The sequence below is a fragment of the Notolabrus celidotus genome, unplaced genomic scaffold, assembly GCF_009762535.1.
Source record: "Notolabrus celidotus isolate fNotCel1 unplaced genomic scaffold, fNotCel1.pri scaffold_184_arrow_ctg1, whole genome shotgun sequence".
In the NCBI taxonomy this organism is placed as follows: Eukaryota; Metazoa; Chordata; class Actinopteri; order Labriformes; family Labridae; genus Notolabrus; species Notolabrus celidotus.
Window position 1 is genome coordinate 17,247 of NW_023260042.1, and position 17,892 is coordinate 35,138.

Sequence of the window (17,892 nt, forward strand, 5' to 3'; positions counted from 1 at the left end):
GTCTGAACGCCGGTCGGTTGCCTCTGAAAGCTCAATGACCTCCTTCACGACCCTGCAGCATCAAGGTGGAATTTCACCTTTCCTCCAAGTGGGTTTGGTCCAGAGGTGTGGCTTTGACCCAAGCTGATTTGGGTTTAGAGGCATGGGTTGAACTTTTGAAGTCTTTCTGAGAGTTTTATTGGAATTCTGCGTGATCGCACAAATAACCTCTCAGGGCGGCGTGTTCCACACGGCGTCACCAAACCCCTCCCCCGTGGAGGACAGTGGCAGAGGCCCCCCACTGGGCGTGAACGGGTCTGTGTCCGAGTCCGTCTCCCCTTCCGCCAGGTAGCTCGGCCTGGGTCTTGTCCAGGTGGTGTCCCCGGTTCCCGGCCTAGCCCCCATCGACAAGTCTTCCCCTTCATCCCCCTCCCGCTCCCCAGAGATACTGAATCCACTAGGCGAGCGCTCCAGTTTCACTGATAGCATAGAGAGCGGAGAGTCAGCCCCCCGCCCCCCTGTGGTCCTGCATGGCACTATTGACAAGTCCTGCAGGGAACTGATGGGCAGCACCGTGGGTCGCTCAGTGTAGGTGGGAATGGCAGCTGAAAGGTGGCGTTGGGCGAGGTGTGACGTTGGCGGTTGATGGTCTAAAGGTACTCGGCTTCCACCAGTGAACCCCATCCCCTCCACGGCGCCTCTTCCTCGGCCACAGTACGGACTCACCTTGCTGACAGGCACCTGGTACGACATGTGCGGGAAAGCCTCGGCGTAGTTCAAGAAAACCCGGCGGATCTCGCCATTTCCTGTCGGGTCGCATGTCTCCAAGGTCATGCGAGCGGCACCGGCAGAGTCCACCTGCAGGTGCTCACTGTGCTGGATGTGCATGTCCACGAGGAAATCCAGCTTCTTCTCCATGTCCTCCACCTGAGACAGAAACATGTTACACCAGCAGGAAAGACTTCTCAGCAAATCTGGTTCACAGAAGTCTAAGCGCCTACTTGGGCAATCAGTTACCAAAGTAAACCCTGTTCAGGGTGAGATTTTGGACTCTGTAAATACAGATATGTCAAGCTAATACTTTTGGCTAAACCAAAACAACAGAGGTTTGACCACAGACACAGATTCCAACACTTACCTGTCTCTCCACCCTGACAAATCTACCCATCATGCTTTGGTCTTCTGGATCTGGCATGGGGGTGGCTTTGGCAAGGAAGTTCTCCTGCCTGAAATACAGGGACACTGAGTAGAGGTGGACTGCACAGATAAGGACATGCACAAAGTGATCAGAATATATTATGTACACAATAAGAACTTGTAACCAGTACCTGGGCGACTGATTGGACGGGTAGGTAAAAGGTGTTTTTGTAGGTTTCTTCTGTTTCGGTGTGAGCGGGGCTCCAGGGGCGAGAATCATGTCAATCCTTAAAGGGAGAGAAACAGGATAAGCTGAGGGAAGAGGAGATCTTTACTTCACTCGAGCAGCCTCTATAACCTACAGTGTGGTCACTGACCTGGTCTGGAGGTATTTTATTCTACACAGCATGTCCAGGTGTCCGGCAGAGTACTGCTCAATCACATCTTTGACATCGTAAGGCCTCAGAGTTTCCTTAAACCGCTTCTTGTTCAAGAGGAATTGCATGATCCTGTAAGATAAAGAGTCAAGTTAAGAATTCACTGCATTAAACACAGACATGACTCTGTAGTGGAAGTCACTGCATTAAAAACAGACATGACTCTGTAGTGGAAGTCACTGCATTAAAAACTGACGTGACTCTGTAGTGGAAGTCACTGCATTAAAAACAGACATGACTCTGTAGTGGAAGTCACTGCATTAAACACAGACATGACTCTGTAGTGGAAGTCACTGCATTAATAACAGACATGACTCTGTAGTGGAAGTCACTGCATTAATAACAGACATGACTCTGTAGTGGAAGTCACTGCATTAATAACAGACATGACTCTGTAGTGGAAGTCACTGCATTAAAAACAGACATGACTCTGTAGTGGAAGTCACTGCATTAAACACAGATATGACTCTGTAGTGGAAGTCACTGCATTAAAAACAGACATGACTCTGTAGTGGAAGTCACTGCATTAAACATAGACATGACTGTAGTGGAAGTCACTGCATTAAAAACAGACATGACTCTGTAGTGGAAGTCACTGCATTAAAAACAGACATGACTCTGTAGTGGAAGTCACTGCATTAAACACAGACATGACTCTGTAGTGGAAGTCACTGCATTAAAAACAGACATGACTCTGTAGTGGAAGTCACTGCATTAAACACAGACATGACTCTGTAGTGGAAGTCACTGCATTAAACACAGACATGACCCTGTAGTGGAAGTCACTGCATTAAAAACAGACATGACTCTGTAGTGGAAGTCACTGCATTAAACACAGACATGACTCTGTAGTGGAAGTCACTGCATTAAAAACAGACATGACTCTGTAGTGGAAGTCACTGCATTAAACACAGACATGACTCTGTAGTGGAAGTCACTGCATTAAAAACAGAAATGACTCTGTAGTGGAAGTCACTGCATTAAACACAGACATGACTCTGTAGTGGAAGTCACTGCATTTAAAACAGAAATGACTCTGTAGTGGAAGCCACTGCATTAAACACAGACATGACTCTGTAGTGGAAGTCACTGCATTAAACAGACATGACTCTGTAGTGGAAGTCACTGCATTATAAACAGACATGACTCTGTCGTGGAAGTCACTGCATTAAAAACAGTATGACTCTGTAGTGGAAGTCACTGCATTAAAAACAGTATGACTCTGTAGTGGAAGTCACTGCATTAAAAACAGACATGACTCTGTAGTGGAGGTCACTGCATTAAAAACAGACATGACTCTGTAGTGGAAGTCACTGCATTAAAAAAACAGACATGACTCTGTAGTGGAAGTCACTGCATTAAAAACAGACATGACTCTGTAGTGGAAGTCACTGCATTAAACACAGACATGACTCTGTAGTGGAGGTCACTGCATTAAAAACTGACGTGACTCTGTAGTGGAAGTCACTGCATTAAAAACAGACATGACCCTGTAGTGGAAGTCACTGCATTAAAAACTGACATGACTCTGTAGTGGAGGTCACTGCATTAAAAACAGTATGACTCTGTAGTGGAAGTCACTGCATTAAAAACAGACATGACTATGTAGTGGAAGTCACTGCATTAAAAACAGACATGACTCTGTAGTGGAAGTCACTGCATTAAAAACAGACATGACTCTGTAGTGGAAGTCACTGCATGAAAAAAAGACATGACTCTGTAGTGGAAGTCACTGCATTAAACACAGACATGACTCTGTAGTGGAAGTCACTGCATTAGAAACAGACATGACTCTGTAGTGGAGGTCACTATAGCACCAGCACCTGGATCCAGAATTGGTCCTCCTGATCCTGATCAATGACCTGCACCTGGTTTTTGGACTTGGCATTAACCAGCTACATCAGTCGTGTATTTGAAAGAGTTCTGAAACCTGGAGTCCACCCTGACACCCACTGAGCTCCTTCTTTTGTCTGTCAGATCTCTGAACCCTCCCAGAGTCCTCCCAGAGTCAGCGGCTGCCGCACAAACTTCAGAGTCTGGCAGAAAGTCTTAGGCCCCTGAAACTTAAACCTTTCAGGGTTGAGCGTCCCATTCAGGGGTCCATTCAGCCCTGACATAATGGTGGGGAAAGGAAGCAGCACTTTCACAGGGTTAATCACTCATCTCACATGCCCTCATGCTAGATTAGATTCCTGCATTATGTCAGCTATAGATTCACCAGCTCTCTGAAAGCATGAGTAAGCTCCGAGTCAATGCTCTGGTTTCAACAGCTCGCCCTGGTGCGTCTGCAGACTGAGCTGGTTCAGTCACACCGCCTCAAAAAAAGATCAACAGAACCGCTTGTGGAGATGTTTACACTGTTATTATTTGTGTTTCTGTGCACATCCCACCATGCACTGTTCATAAGTGGAATATCTGAAACCATCAACAACTGTTCATTGAAAGCATACACAGCGTTCCTGACCTGACTGCCCTGATGAGCAGCTTCAGCGTGGGGATCATGTCCTCCATGAGGATGTCTGGTGGGAATCCCCGTTCTTCTAAGGCAGTGTCTGCCAGGGCTGCTGCATCTGACCGAGACAGAGGAGGAAAACACTGAGTTAAGGTTATAAGACACAGGTGAATTTATCAGGAGGTTTTATTTAAGTTCTTCTCCTCTCTCTGCCTGTCTCTCACTTTAACTCTTCCTGTCCCATCAAAGTTACTAACCATAGACCTTTCTGGAGTCCCTGAGCTCCCTTGTCTCGTAGGTTCCTCTGGATCTCTGCTGTAGATTCCTTTTTTGGGATCTGTTATTCATCCTTTCTTTCTTTCTTTCCTTCTTTCCTTCTTTCCTTCTTTCTTTCTTTCTTTCTTTCTTTCCTTTCTTTCCTTCCTTCCTTCCTTCCTTCCTTTTTTCCTTCATTCTTTCACTTCTTCCTTTCTTTATTCACTTCTCTCTTCTTCGGTCTTCCTTTTTCTTCTTTCATTCTTTTTTCCTGCCATTCTTTTCTTCTTCTTTCTCTCTTTGTTATTTCCATGTTTTCTTCATCCTTTATGTCTCCTTTCCTTCTGTCTTCCCTTCACCATTTCTTCTCCATCTTTTTCTTTCTTCTGGTCTCCCTCTCTTCTCTCTTTTCTTAGACCTTTCTGGAGTCCATGAGCTCCTTGTCTCGTAGGTCCTTGGATCTCTGCTGTAGATTCCTTTTTTGGGGTCTGTTATTCATCCTTTCTTCTCTTTCTTTCTTCTTTCTTTACTTCTTTCTCTTTTTTTATTCCTTCTTTCTTTCATTCCTTTTTCCTTTCATTCCTTCCTTCCTTCCTTCCTTCCTTCCTTCCTTCCTTCTTTCTTTCATTCCTTCCTTCTTCCTTTCTTTCTTCACTTCTCTCTTCTTCGGTCTTCCTTTTTTTCTTTCTTTCTTTCTTTCTTTCCTTCCTTTCCTTCCTTCCTTCCTTCCTTCCTTCCTTTTTCCTTTCATTCCTTCCTTCTTCCTTTCTTTCTTCACTTCTCTCTTCTTCGGTCTTCCTTTTTTTCTTTCATTCTTTTTTCCTGCCATTCTTTTCTTCCTTCTTTCTCTCTTTGTTCTTTCCATGTTTCTTCATCCTTTATGTCTCCTTTCCTTCTATCCTTTCCTTCACCATTTCTTCTCCTCTTTTTCTTTCTTCTGGTCTCCCTCTCTTCTCTCTTTTCTTAGACCTTTCTGGAGTCCCTGAGCTCCCTTGTCTCGTAGGTTCCTCTGGATCTCTGCTGCTGTGGACGTGCCAGACTCCAGCTGCTACAACTACTACTATCCGTCTCCCCACTATCATCTCTCTCTCTCTCTTCATCTCCCTCTATCCCTCTCTCCAACACGGTCTCAGCAGATGTGTGTCTAACATGAGTCTGGTCCTGCTGGAGGTTTCTGCCTGTTAAAGGAAGTTTGTCCTTGCCACTGTAACTTGCTAAATGCTGCAAAGTGCTCTGCTCATGGTGGATTAAGATGAGATCAGACTGAGTCCTGTCTGGAAGATGGGACTGGATCTGATCCAGGTCTTGATGTTGGGTCTTTGTTAATAATAAAACATAGAGTACTAAGACCGCCTGACACAATCTTGTACTTTGATCACCATGACCCTCATGTCCATACCTTCGGAGCTCTGGCGGAGTGTGTGAGCCTTCATGCGAAAGGCAGTGCGGAAGCGTTCCCGGTTACTGAAACCAGCTGGTTTGGAATCCTTGGAGGGGCTTTCCTCGATGGCGTCGGCGTTACCCGTCAGCTTCTTCCCCATCCCAACTGATGGCCGTGCATTGGGGAGGCGAACACGCTCCAGTAGACTCATCTTCTGACTGGAATGAAAGAAGAGAGAGAAGTATGAGGATCAGAAATCTACAGAACAGTTCTTTAAACGCCCAACTGAGGCCTAGCTGTGATTCTACTTCCTGTAGCATCTCTGTCTGGCAATATTTAAAGGACGTCTCCATATTTTCCCTCTCCTGTGTCTTCGTAGTCGCTTGTCTGATTTCTGACGTTTCTTAACTAGACCTAGACATGGATTGGCAAGCTGAGACGCCTGTTCCTGGTTGGAGAATAACCGGACCAGTTAGCATAATTTGAGGAGAAAGGAGCGACCCGTGACGAGATTAGCGTGGATGCAGCTGTATCGTCAGTTTCCTCAGAGGTGTATCATGAATCAATCAATCAATCTTTATTTGTATCGCACCAAATCACAACAAATGCTATCTCAAGACGCTTTTACAAACAGAGCAGGTCTAGACCACTCTATGTCAAATTATGAACAGAGACCCAACACCCAAAACTTCCTTTAACAGGCAGAAACCTCGAGCAGAACCAGACTCATGTCAGACAGCCATCTGCTGAGACCGAGTTGGGTCTAAACTTCACGGGGATTGTCGTTGATGAGGGTCACGTCCCATACAAATGGTGACGAGACCTTTGAGTATTTCCATGTTGGACAATTGTCTTTGGACAGGCTAGCATTTCGGCGTTATGTAGTTTACTCCTCTGCGGCGGTGACAACAACAACAACTGAGCTCCCCACCTTGAGAAAGGTGTCACAGGTTATTGGATGTTTACAGGAACTTTACAAAAGTGTAACCATGTCAATAAATCCTAAATCTGTCAGAGCTGCACTGTCTCGGTTGGGGGGGGGGGGGGTCTACCTTCATAACATGTAATGCTTTGTTGGGGCGTTTTCCTCATTAATGACTGGACTTGCATATGGGCCAGGTCTCTGCAACAACTTCTCCAGACCGACTGACTGACTTTCATGGTCTGCTGCCGACACGCTACAATGCCGCTGTCCTGGAACAAGTAGGCCTTAAAGAGCCGCGAGGAGATTGGTCTCGGTTATTGTCCAATGGCTGACAATATTTGGCAGCACAAAGACTTGAGGGTAAAATAAGACTCCTGTGTGCCTTGGAAGAGGCAGGGAGGCGGGGTAACCGGAGCCGAAAAAACAGCCCATGCAGGGCCTCTGAAACGTGGAGCATTCTCAGCAACTTTGCTCCCACAGCAGACACACAATATGAGCCTCTATGTGGCCTCGGGGCCGAATAGGGACGGCAGATTACGGCGCTGAGAGGCTGCAGAATGGGACGCTTTAAAGGAAGAGAGCATCTCTTTCTGACTGATTCGCCACGGAATAAAGAGAAGAAAATTACAGGAGATTATCAGGTGAATCTCTCTAATCAGGGCGACACAACAGGAAGACATAATGCTCCTTATCTCCCACAGGTCTGCCCTCACAAGAGACACAGATTAGTTTACTGGAGTCACACAAACCAGCAGCGACAGTGATGAATGGTTCCAGTTTGAGTTGGAAATAGTTCCTCCTAAAAACAGACATGACTCTGTAGTGGAAGTCACTGCATTAAAGACAGACATGACTCTGTAGTGGAAGTCACTGCATTAAAGACAGACATGACTCTGTAGTGGAAGTCACTGCATTAAAAACAGACATGACTCTGTAGTGGAAGTCACTGCATTAACAACAGACATGACTCTGTAGTGGAAGTCACTGCATTAAAAACAGACATGACTCTGTAGTGGAAGTCACTGCATTAAACACAGACATGACTCTGTAGTGGAAGTCACTGCATTAAAAACCCTAACATGACTCTGTAGTGGAAGTCACTGCATTAAAACAGACATGACACTGTAGTGAGAGTCACTGCATTAACAACAGACATGACTCTGTAGTGGAAGTCACTGCATTAAAAACACTAACATGACTCTGTAGTGGAAGTCACTGCATTAAAACAGACATGACACTGTAGTGAGAGTCACTGCATTAAAAACAGACATGACTCTGTAGTGGAAGTCACTGCATTAAAAACACTAACATGACTCTGTAGTGGAAGTCACTGCATTAAAACAGACATGACACTGCAGTGAGAGTCACTGCATTAACAACAGACATGACTCTGTAGTGGAAGTCACTGCATTAACAACAGACATGACTCTGTAGTGGAATTCACTGCATTATAAACAGACATGACTCTGTAGTGGAAGTCACTGCATTATAAACAGACATGACTCTGTAGTGGAAGTCACTGCATTAAACACAGACATGACTCTGTAGCGGAAGTCACTGCATTAAAAACAGACATGACTCTGCAGTGGAAGTCACTGCATTAAAAACAGACATGACTCTGTAGTGGAATTCACTGCATTAAAAACACTAACATGACTCTGTAGCGGAAGTCACTGCATTATAAACAGACATGACTCTGTAGTGGAAGTCACTGCATTATAAACAGACATGACTCTGTAGTGGAAGTCACTGCATTAAAAACAGACATGACTCTGTAGTGGAAGTCACTGCATTAAAAACAGACATGACTCTGCAGTGGAAGTCACTGCATTAAAAACAGACATGACTCTGTAGTAGAAGTCACTGCATTAAAAACAGACCTGACTCTGTAGTGGAAGTCACTGCATTAGAAACAGACATTACTCTGTAGTGGAAGTCACTGCATTAAAAACAGACATGACTCTGTAGTGGAAGTCACTGCATTAAAAATACTAACATGACTCTGTAGTGGAAGTCACTGCATTAAAAACAGACATGACTCTGTAGTGGAAGTCACTGCATTAACAACAGACATGACTCTGTAGTGGAAGTCACTGCATTAAAACAGACATGACACTGTAGTGAGAGTCACTGCATTAAAAACAGACATGACTCTGTAGTGGAAGTCACTGCATTAAAAACACTAACATGACTCTGTAGTGGAAGTCACTGCATTAAAACAGACATGACACTGCAGTGAGAGTCACTGCATTAACAACAGACATGACTCTGTAGTGGAAGTCACTGCATTAACAACAGACATGACTCTGTAGTGGAATTCACTGCATTATAAACAGACATGACTCTGTAGTGGAAGTCACTGCATTATAAACAGACATGACTCTGTAGTGGAAGTCACTGCATTAAACACAGACATGACTCTGTAGCGGAAGTCACTGCATTAAAAACAGACATGACTCTGCAGTGGAAGTCACTGCATTAAAAACAGACATGACTCTGTAGTGGAATTCACTGCATTAAAAACACTAACATGACTCTGTAGCGGAAGTCACTGCATTATAAACAGACATGACTCTGTAGTGGAAGTCACTGCATTATAAACAGACATGACTCTGTAGTGGAAGTCACTGCATTAAAAACAGACATGACTCTGTAGTGGAAGTCACTGCATTAAAAACAGACATGACTCTGCAGTGGAAGTCACTGCATTAAAAACAGACATGACTCTGTAGTAGAAGTCACTGCATTAAAAACAGACCTGACTCTGTAGTGGAAGTCACTGCATTAGAAACAGACATTACTCTGTAGTGGAAGTCACTGCATTAAAAACAGACATGACTCTGTAGTGGAAGTCACTGCATTAAAAATACTAACATGACTCTGTAGTGGAAGTCACTGCATTAAAAACAGACATGACTCTGTAGTGGAAGTCACTGCATTAACAACAGACATGACTCTGTAGTGGAAGTCACTGCATTAAACACAGACATGACTCTGTAGCGGAAGTCACTGCATTAAAAACAGACATGACTCTGCAGTGGAAGTCACTGCATTAAAAACAGACATGACTCTGTAGTGGAATTCACTGCATTAAAAACACTAACATGACTCTGTAGTGGAAGTCTGCATTATAAACAGACATGACTCTGTAGTGGAAGTCACTGCATTATAAACAGACATGACTCTGTAGTGGAAGTCACTGCATTATAAACAGACATGACTCTGCAGTGGAAGTCACTGCATTAACAACAGACATGACTCTGCAGTGGAAGTCACTGCATTAACAACAGACATGACTCTGTAGTGGAAGTCACTGCATTAAAAACAGACATGACTCTGCAGTGGAAGTCACTGCATTATAAACAGACATGACTCTGCAGTGGAAGTCACTGCATTATAAACAGACATGACTGTAGTGGAAGTCACTGCATTAAAAACAGACATGACTCTGTAGTGGAAGTCACTGCATTAAAAACAGACATGACTCTGTAGTGGAAGTCACTGCATCCACAAATTCAGGTTACAGCTGAGACTTCTCTTGACCTGAGCCTGTTTAAGATGGACTGAGGGGAAGTAGAAAACTGTCCTGTGGTCTGATGAATCAAAATGTGACATTCTTTTGGAAATCATGGACGTTGTGTTGCACAGTTCACACATTACTGCTCTAAACTCAAGATAAAGAGTCCAATATGAGCAGCCAGACACACCCACACCCTCACTGTATTACTGGACATAGCAGTGCTGTTGTAGTTTCTGGCTGCCGTCCACTCTTTCGCTCAGGGCAACAGGATACTGTCACACTGCTAATTTCCCAGCCCCTGTTCCTGGAAAGAACTAAAAACTCTCTCTGCATCATTCACTTCCTTTGTTCAAAGTTTCTCTATTTTCTCTCTGCACAAGCGTATCAGTACGATGTTCAGTCTAACTCTGACCCCATCATTAAGCACCATGCAACAAAAATCCTAAAACTAGGACAATTACACCCACAACTTTGAGATATTTCTCCATAATGAGGATATAGTGACCCTTCAAGTCTCATCACTGAAGTCTGGGTGAACTGACCCCCCCTCCCTCCTCTCTATCAGCTGGTGTATCAGGATCCTGTTGTTGCCACTCAGCAGCTTTTAGCAGCAGTAACATAATCCAGCTTGTTGAACCTGGGGGCTTACTGGAGGCCAGGAGGCGTTGGAGCAGAACGCTCCGGTGTAGTGAGGCTAAGTAGGACCTGGTGAGTCCAGCCATCCGAGGAGGAGGGGGGGCAAGAGACACTCTGGGGTAAAATACCAAAGGACTGCACAGTAAACTGGCAGAAATGACAGCACACAGGAGCACAGGGATACCTGTGTTAAATGTTAAACTGACGTCAGCATGGTAGCTCAATGAGGAGGATACATGGAGGCCGTGAGAATGTTTTCCTGTGGTGAACAACAAAATCATCGCTGTCAAAGTTTAGAACACATCAAGTCAACCAGTGACAGGAAGTCACTGTTTTTACTTTGACAGATTGGACGCACAGTCGGGCAAAATATGAAGGATGGTGATCGTCTGATGGCCCTCCACTAACAGTTGAGTCGAGCCTTGATCACAAAAACAAGAATATCTGTAATTTAACGAATTCCAGAATTTATCTCAAAATGCAGGAATTTTTCAAAGAAATTCTGGAATTTATCTCAGAACTCCAAAATGTATCTCGGAATTCCAAAATTTATCTCATAATTCCAAAATTTATCTCATAATTCCAAAATTTATCTCATAATTCCAAAATTTATCGCAGAAATCAAGAATTTCAAAATTCCAGAATTTATCTCAAAATTCCAGAATTTATCTCAAAATTCCAGAATTTATCTCAAAATTCCAGAATTTATCTCAAAATTCCAGAATTTATCATAGAATTCCAAAATTCAAGAATTTATCTCAAAATTCAAGAATTTATCTCAAAATTCAAGAATTTATCTCAAAATTCAAGAATTTATCTCAAAATTCACGAATTTATCACAGAATTCCAAAGTTCCAGAATTTCAAAATTCAAGAATTTCAAAATTCAAGAATTTCAAAATTCAAGAATTTCAAAATTCAAGAATTTCAAAATTCAAGAATTTCAAAATTCCAGAATTTATCTCAAAATGTATCTCAAAATTTCAAGAATTTATCTCAAAATTCCAGAATTTATCTCAAAATTCCAGAATTTCAAAATTCCAGAATTTATCACAGTATTCCAGAATTTATCACAGTATTCCAGAATTTAAAAATTCCAGAATTTATCACAGAATTCCAGAATTTATCACAGAATTCCAGAATTTCAAAATCCCAGAATTTCAAAATCCCAGAATTTCAAAATCCCAGAATTTCAAAATCCCAGAATTCCAGAATTTATCTCAGAATTCCAGAATTTCAGAATTCCTGAATTTCAAAATTCCAGAATTTTGAAATTCTAGAATTGATCTAAGAATTCCAGAATTTATCATAGAATTACTGTATTTATCTTCTCCAAAATTTAATTCAAAATTCTGTTTTTTGGGCTCCAACATTAGCGTGTTTGTAAGCGTTTGATGAAATTTTAGTTTGTCAACATCAGTCACAATCAGTGACAAACATTTATTGTCATTATTCAGGTCAAAGGATTTGGTTTTATTGTCATGTTCAGGGTTTAACATGTTGCCAAAGTAAAGATTTAATATAAAGTGGTCAAAGACATTAACTCTGCTTTATTTGAAGGACTCTGACGTATCAATCATCAGACTGAGACCTGAGAGAGGAGAGAAACCGAAGCTGTTTCCCTGCTGACGGCTTCATCTGATAACAAACAGCACGGTTTAAAAACACGGCTGTAGTTCAGTCATTAAAAAAAAGATCTGCTGTTCATTAACTACAATAATAAATTCACTTCATTATTTCAGCCGCTCATGAAGACAGGATGGATTTCCTGTCCAAATCAAACATCCTGAGTGAGATCTTCAGAATGTTTGGCCGCAGAGACTCGTTAATATCCACCACATAATGAAGACAAAGGAAACCATCAAACCCAAAGAACCCCTCTCAGGCGCTAATTACTCAATCCAAACCATCATTCATAATTGAAACTTAACAAATGGACTCACTGATAGGTTTCTAAAAAAGAAGCTCTCAGCACAAATGTCCTCAAAGTATCTGACGGAGAAGATAGCGCTATAAAAGAACGGGGCGACGGGGACTTTTACGTCACGATCCACATATCAGAGATTTATTCCACTCCTGAATTAGTAAAGGAAGCTATTTAAAAACAGACGGGGGGATATTCTGGGAAACCTTTATTAGTCTCTGCAGCGTGCCGGGCTAATTAAAGCTCCAGCAGAAAGACTCTGGGCACAGTTCTGTGATTTAAAGGAGCTCTGCAGGAGATGAAACAGCATGACCTACCTCGCAATGGCCTCCAAGTGATCCTTCCTTTAGAGAGGGGAGAGACAGGAAGGACAGAGTTCAGTTTAAGGACTGAGTATTTGGTGTGACACAGCATTCAGAAAAACAGGAAGAAACCCTTCAGAGAGACTTTTATAAGACTGAATGGATCTCATGATGAACAGAGCAATCATTCACAGATATGATGGAGGTATATGTGACGGATGGATGGATGAAAGGATAAAAAAAACCTGCTGCTGATTACAGATGTTTCAAACAAGAATCTTAAAATCAGATATTTCTCTGAATCAGATTCATCAGGTTATTTCGCTTTTATCTTCAATTCCAGTTTCTATCTCAGGTTTCCAGCTTTTATCTCAGAAATCTGGCATTAATGTCAGAATACTAACTTCGATCTTGGAATTCTGTCTTTGCTCTTTTAGTTCTATTCTTTATTCCAGAATTCTGCCTTTGTTCTTGGAATACTCGTCTTTATTACGGAATTCTGCCTTTGTTCTTGGAATTCTGGTCTTTATTCCAGAGCTCTGACTTTGCTCTTGGAATACTCGTCTCTATTCCAGAATTCTGCCTTTGTTCTTGGAATACTCATCTTTATTCCAGAGTTCTGTCTTTGATCTTGTAATTCTGGTCTTTATTCCAGAGCTCTGACTTTGCTCTTGTAGTTCTATTCTTTATTCTGGAATCCTGCCTTCGATCTTAGAATTCTGGTCTTTATTCCATAGTTCTGTCTTTGCTATTTGGATTCTGGTCTTTATTCCAGAATTCTGCCTTTGTTCTTGGAATACTTGTCTCTATTCCAGAATTCTGCCTTTGTTCTTGGAATACTCATCTTTATTCCAGAGTTCTGTCTTTGATCTTGTAATTCTGGTCTTTATTCCAGAGCTCTGACTTTGCTCTTGTAGTTCTATTCTTTATTCTGGAATCCTGCCTTCGATCTTAGAATTCTGGTCTTTATTCCAGAGTTCTGACTTTGTGTTTGGAATACTCATCTTTATTCCAGAATTCTGCCTTTGTTCTTGGAATACTCGTCTTCTTCCAGAATTCTGCCTTTGTTCTTGGAATACTCATCTTTATTCCAGAATTCTGCCTTTGTTCTTGGAATTCTGGTCTTTATTCCAGAGTTCTGACTTTGATCTTGTAGTTCTATTCTTTATTCTGGAATTCTGCCTTCGATCTTAGAATTCTGGTCTTTATTCCAGAATTCTGCCTTTGTTCTTGGAATTCTGGGCTTTATTCTGGAATCCTGCCTTCAATCTTGGAATTCTGGTCTTTGTTCCAGAATTCTGCCTTTGTTCTTGGAATACTCATCTTTATTCCAGAATTCTGCCTTTGTTCTTGGAATACTCATCTTTATTCCAGAATTCTACTTTTGTTCTTGGAATACTCATCTTTATTCCAGAATTCTGCCTTTGTTCTTGGAATTCTGGGCTTTATTCTGGAATCCTGCCTTCAATCTTGGAATTCTGGTCTTTGTTCCAGAATTCTGCCTTTGTTCTTGGAATACTCATCTTTATTCCAGAGTTCTGACTTTGACCTTTGGAATGCTGGTCTTAATTCCGGAGTTCTGCCTTTGATCTCGGAATTCCGGCTTTAAAATGAGAATTCTGGCTTTTATCTCAGCATTCTTATTGATCCCAGACTTCAGAGAAAAAGTCAGAATTTTGCTAGAACTGGATCGGACCTCAAAAAGAACATTTCAGTGGAGGCAGTCCTCTGAGATAAAAGACAGAATCCTGACTTGAGGTTTTGATGCTTGAACATGACAGAAAGCAACCCTACTGGAGGAGTTCAGAGTGACAGGTCGTCGAAGATGAAGCAGACAACATTTTTCTTTTTCATTAAGTGAGACTCACCTGAAACAGGGGAGCGAGATGATGGTTTCATAAAATCTCCACGTGGCAATAAGGTCGTCCCTGACTGGATTGGTGGAATAATATCTCCAAGCAGACTTTAAGAGAAAGAAAACAAGGCGGTTCAAACAGAAACTCTTTTAAACTGCGGGACTCAGACGGACGGGTCGGGTCTCACCTGTATGAGCCCGGCGGCTGGGTGTCTGCGCTTCTCAAAGTGCTTCTGTCTGTGCTGCTCTTGGACCTTCAGAGCCAAACCTGAACCCAGGATCCCCTGGAGTCAGAGAACAGAGTCAACAACGGTAACGGTTCATAAAGACCAACAATCTTTGTAGGTGATTGATTTATTCTAGACAGGAAAGGGAACCCACTGCTGGCAAGGCGAAGAAGGACACTCCAATCAGAGCAAAGGTGCCGGCTAACAGTCTCCCAGCCCAGGTCTTCGGGGTTTTGTCCCCGTATCCGATGGTGGTCAGTGTAATCTGCAACAGAGACAAACAAACAGTGAACTTTCCCAATCTTCCAAAAGTTCTGTCACATTTCAGAGTTAGAGAGAGATTCTGAACAAGACAGATCGGCCATTAGAGGCTCCTGGAGACCGAGGATAACGGCGACGGCATGAACCCACATGACCGCCTCAGAGTCCTCCTCCTCTGTAGCTCTGTTAGAAACCTGACGGCTGCTCTGTGACCTCGGTATTGATCAGCTAAAGGACAGATCACCATTTCAAAAGGTCACAACATCATCTAGAACACGCAGCCCATGATGATGGAGTGTCCGGCTCGAGGACGCTTCATGCTCGCTGCCATAGAACTTGAACTCCGGTTGAAGGACGGTCCCGTTAATGAGGCCACACTGCTCGAAAAAAAAAAGGAACCCTGAGCGGTGCTTCCCGGCTTAACGAGAAGACCTTCATTAGAGCGTGACACCGTGCCAGGGCTTGGACCGCTCTCAAACAAGCTACCGGCTCACTTCTCCAAAAAAAGCCCCGTGTTTGCAGCAGCTGACTCTGAAGTCCTGAATGTTGGAGTGGAAGTGTCTGAAAGCAGTCGATTGTTTGCTGGCAGAGAGAAACAGATTTGGGTCACAGCCACAGTGATTTCAGCTGATCATTTGACAGAGTGGAAACTGTTTTCCAATACTCCAATACTCTGAAGATTCATGGCATGCAAACTAACAAGCAGGAAAAAAATGATCCTAATGATTCAAAAACTTTTGGGGGTCTACGTGGGGAAAAGGTACGAGAACTTCTGGAACTGCTCCACCAAATAGTGTCCATTAAAAGGAGCACCAAACAGAGAGCAGGGTGTACGTACCAGCCCCCACCACAGTGCGTCGGCGTAGGTGTCGAAGTCCTGCGTTTTGGGCTGAGCAGTGGGATTATCGTGGTTGGAGATGTCCATGGTAACGTCGTCCTTCTCCACCAGGTAGACCAGGAAAGACGCCAGGATCAGAGACAAGAAGCCGATGTACCAGGCGGTGATCAGCTCCTACACAAACACATACATAATCACACTTTAAGTATAAATACAGGAAGAAACTTGTACGTTAAAGTACGTTAATCGTTCCAGTTATGTTCCCAGAATGCAGGCCTGCTTGTGGTACCAAAAAGTAGTATGGGAGGTAGAGCCTTCATGGATCAGGCTCCTCTACTTTGGAATTATCCACCAGTCAGAGTCAAGGAGGAAGACAACCTCTCTATTTTATCAAAATTACTTTTAATTGTAGGCCCTTGGGTCCTAGTTATGCTGCTATAGGCTTAGACTTTCAGGGGGGACCTGACACAGGACCACAAGCTCAATTGAGCTCACAGAATGCAGGCTATGTGTGGGGTACCTTAAGTCTCCAAAAGTAGTATAGGAGGTGGAGCCTGTAAATATCAGGCTACACTCCTTTGGAATCATCTACCAGTCGGGATCAGGATGGCACACATCCTCTCAACTATTAAAAAGTAAAGGCTTAAAACTTGTCTGTTTGATAAAAGTGATAGATTGTGTTGGCTTAGGCTTGGACCAGCTCTTAGGTATTCTGCTATTGGCTTAGACTGTCAGAGGACCTTGCACAGGACCACAGAATCTACTGCACTCCCAGAACGCAGACTTGTGGTATCTAGAGACTCTAAAGGTAGTTTGGGAGGTGGATCCTTCAGTCTTTGGAACCTTTTTTCCAAAGACTGAACAATCTAGGAGGCAGACACCTTCCCTACCTGTAGGAGTACATGCTTACAACTTCTCTTCTAGATAAAGCTTGTTACCAGGGCTGGCTCAGGCTTGGACCGGACCCTAGTAATGCTGCTGTATGCTTAGACTATCAGAGGACCTGACACAGGACCACAGGATCTATTCCACTTCCAGAATCTCAGCCTGTTTGTTTGTGTGGTACCTTAAGTCTCTCAAAGTAGTATGGGAGGTTGAGCCTTCGGTTTTAGTAACCCTTTTCAAAAAAACTGAAGGGTCTAGGAGGCAGACACCCTTCCTACCTGTAGGAATACACACTTAAAACTTCTCTTTTTGATAAAACTTGTTTCTAGGGCTGGCTCAGGCTTGGACCGGACCCTAGTAATGCTACTATATGCTTAGACTGTCCGAGGAACATGCACAGGACCACAGAATCTATAACACTCCAGAACGCAAGCTTGGCTGTGGTATCTAGAGTCTTCAAAAGTAGTTTGGGAGGTTGAGCCTTCAGTCTTTGGAACCCTTTTTCCAAAGACTGAAGGATCTAGGAGGCAGACACCCTCCCTACCTGTAAGAGTAGGCTTAAAACTTCTCCTTTTGGTAAAGCTAGGTCTGGCTGGCTCAGGCTTGGACCAGCCCAGAGTAATGCTGCTATAGGCTTAGACAGTCAGAGAACCTGACACAGGACCACAGGATCTATTCCACTTCCAGAATCTCAGCCTGTTTGTTTGTGTGGTACGCAGGCTTGGCTGTGGTATCTAGAGTCTCTCAAAGTAGTATGGGAGGTTGAGCCTTCGATATTAGTAACCCTTTTCAAAAAAACTGAAGGGTCTAGGAGGCAGACACCCTCCCGACCTGTAAGAGTAGGCTTAAAACTTCTCCTTTTGGTAAAGCTAGGTCTGG

General features: G+C 43.2%; 1 protein-coding gene across 1 annotated transcript in view; it reads right to left on the bottom strand.

The window, feature by feature from the left end:
* Positions 1-210: 210 nt before the first annotated feature.
* Positions 211-17,892, bottom strand: part of LOC117808932 (potassium voltage-gated channel subfamily KQT member 3-like) — a 19,255-nt gene continuing 1,573 nt past the window's right edge. The window contains exons 2-12 of the mRNA XM_034678605.1: positions 16,129-16,302; positions 15,184-15,294; positions 14,991-15,086; positions 14,816-14,910; positions 12,963-12,989; positions 5,660-5,859; positions 4,018-4,123; positions 1,494-1,625; positions 1,308-1,403; positions 1,118-1,205; positions 211-906 (exon numbers count right to left, since the gene is read on the bottom strand). Of these exons, the coding sequence (XP_034534496.1) occupies positions 211-906; positions 1,118-1,205; positions 1,308-1,403; positions 1,494-1,625; positions 4,018-4,123; positions 5,660-5,859; positions 12,963-12,989; positions 14,816-14,910; positions 14,991-15,086; positions 15,184-15,294; positions 16,129-16,302 (1,821 nt within the window). The remainder of the gene's footprint in view (positions 907-1,117; positions 1,206-1,307; positions 1,404-1,493; positions 1,626-4,017; positions 4,124-5,659; positions 5,860-12,962; positions 12,990-14,815; positions 14,911-14,990; positions 15,087-15,183; positions 15,295-16,128; positions 16,303-17,892) is intronic.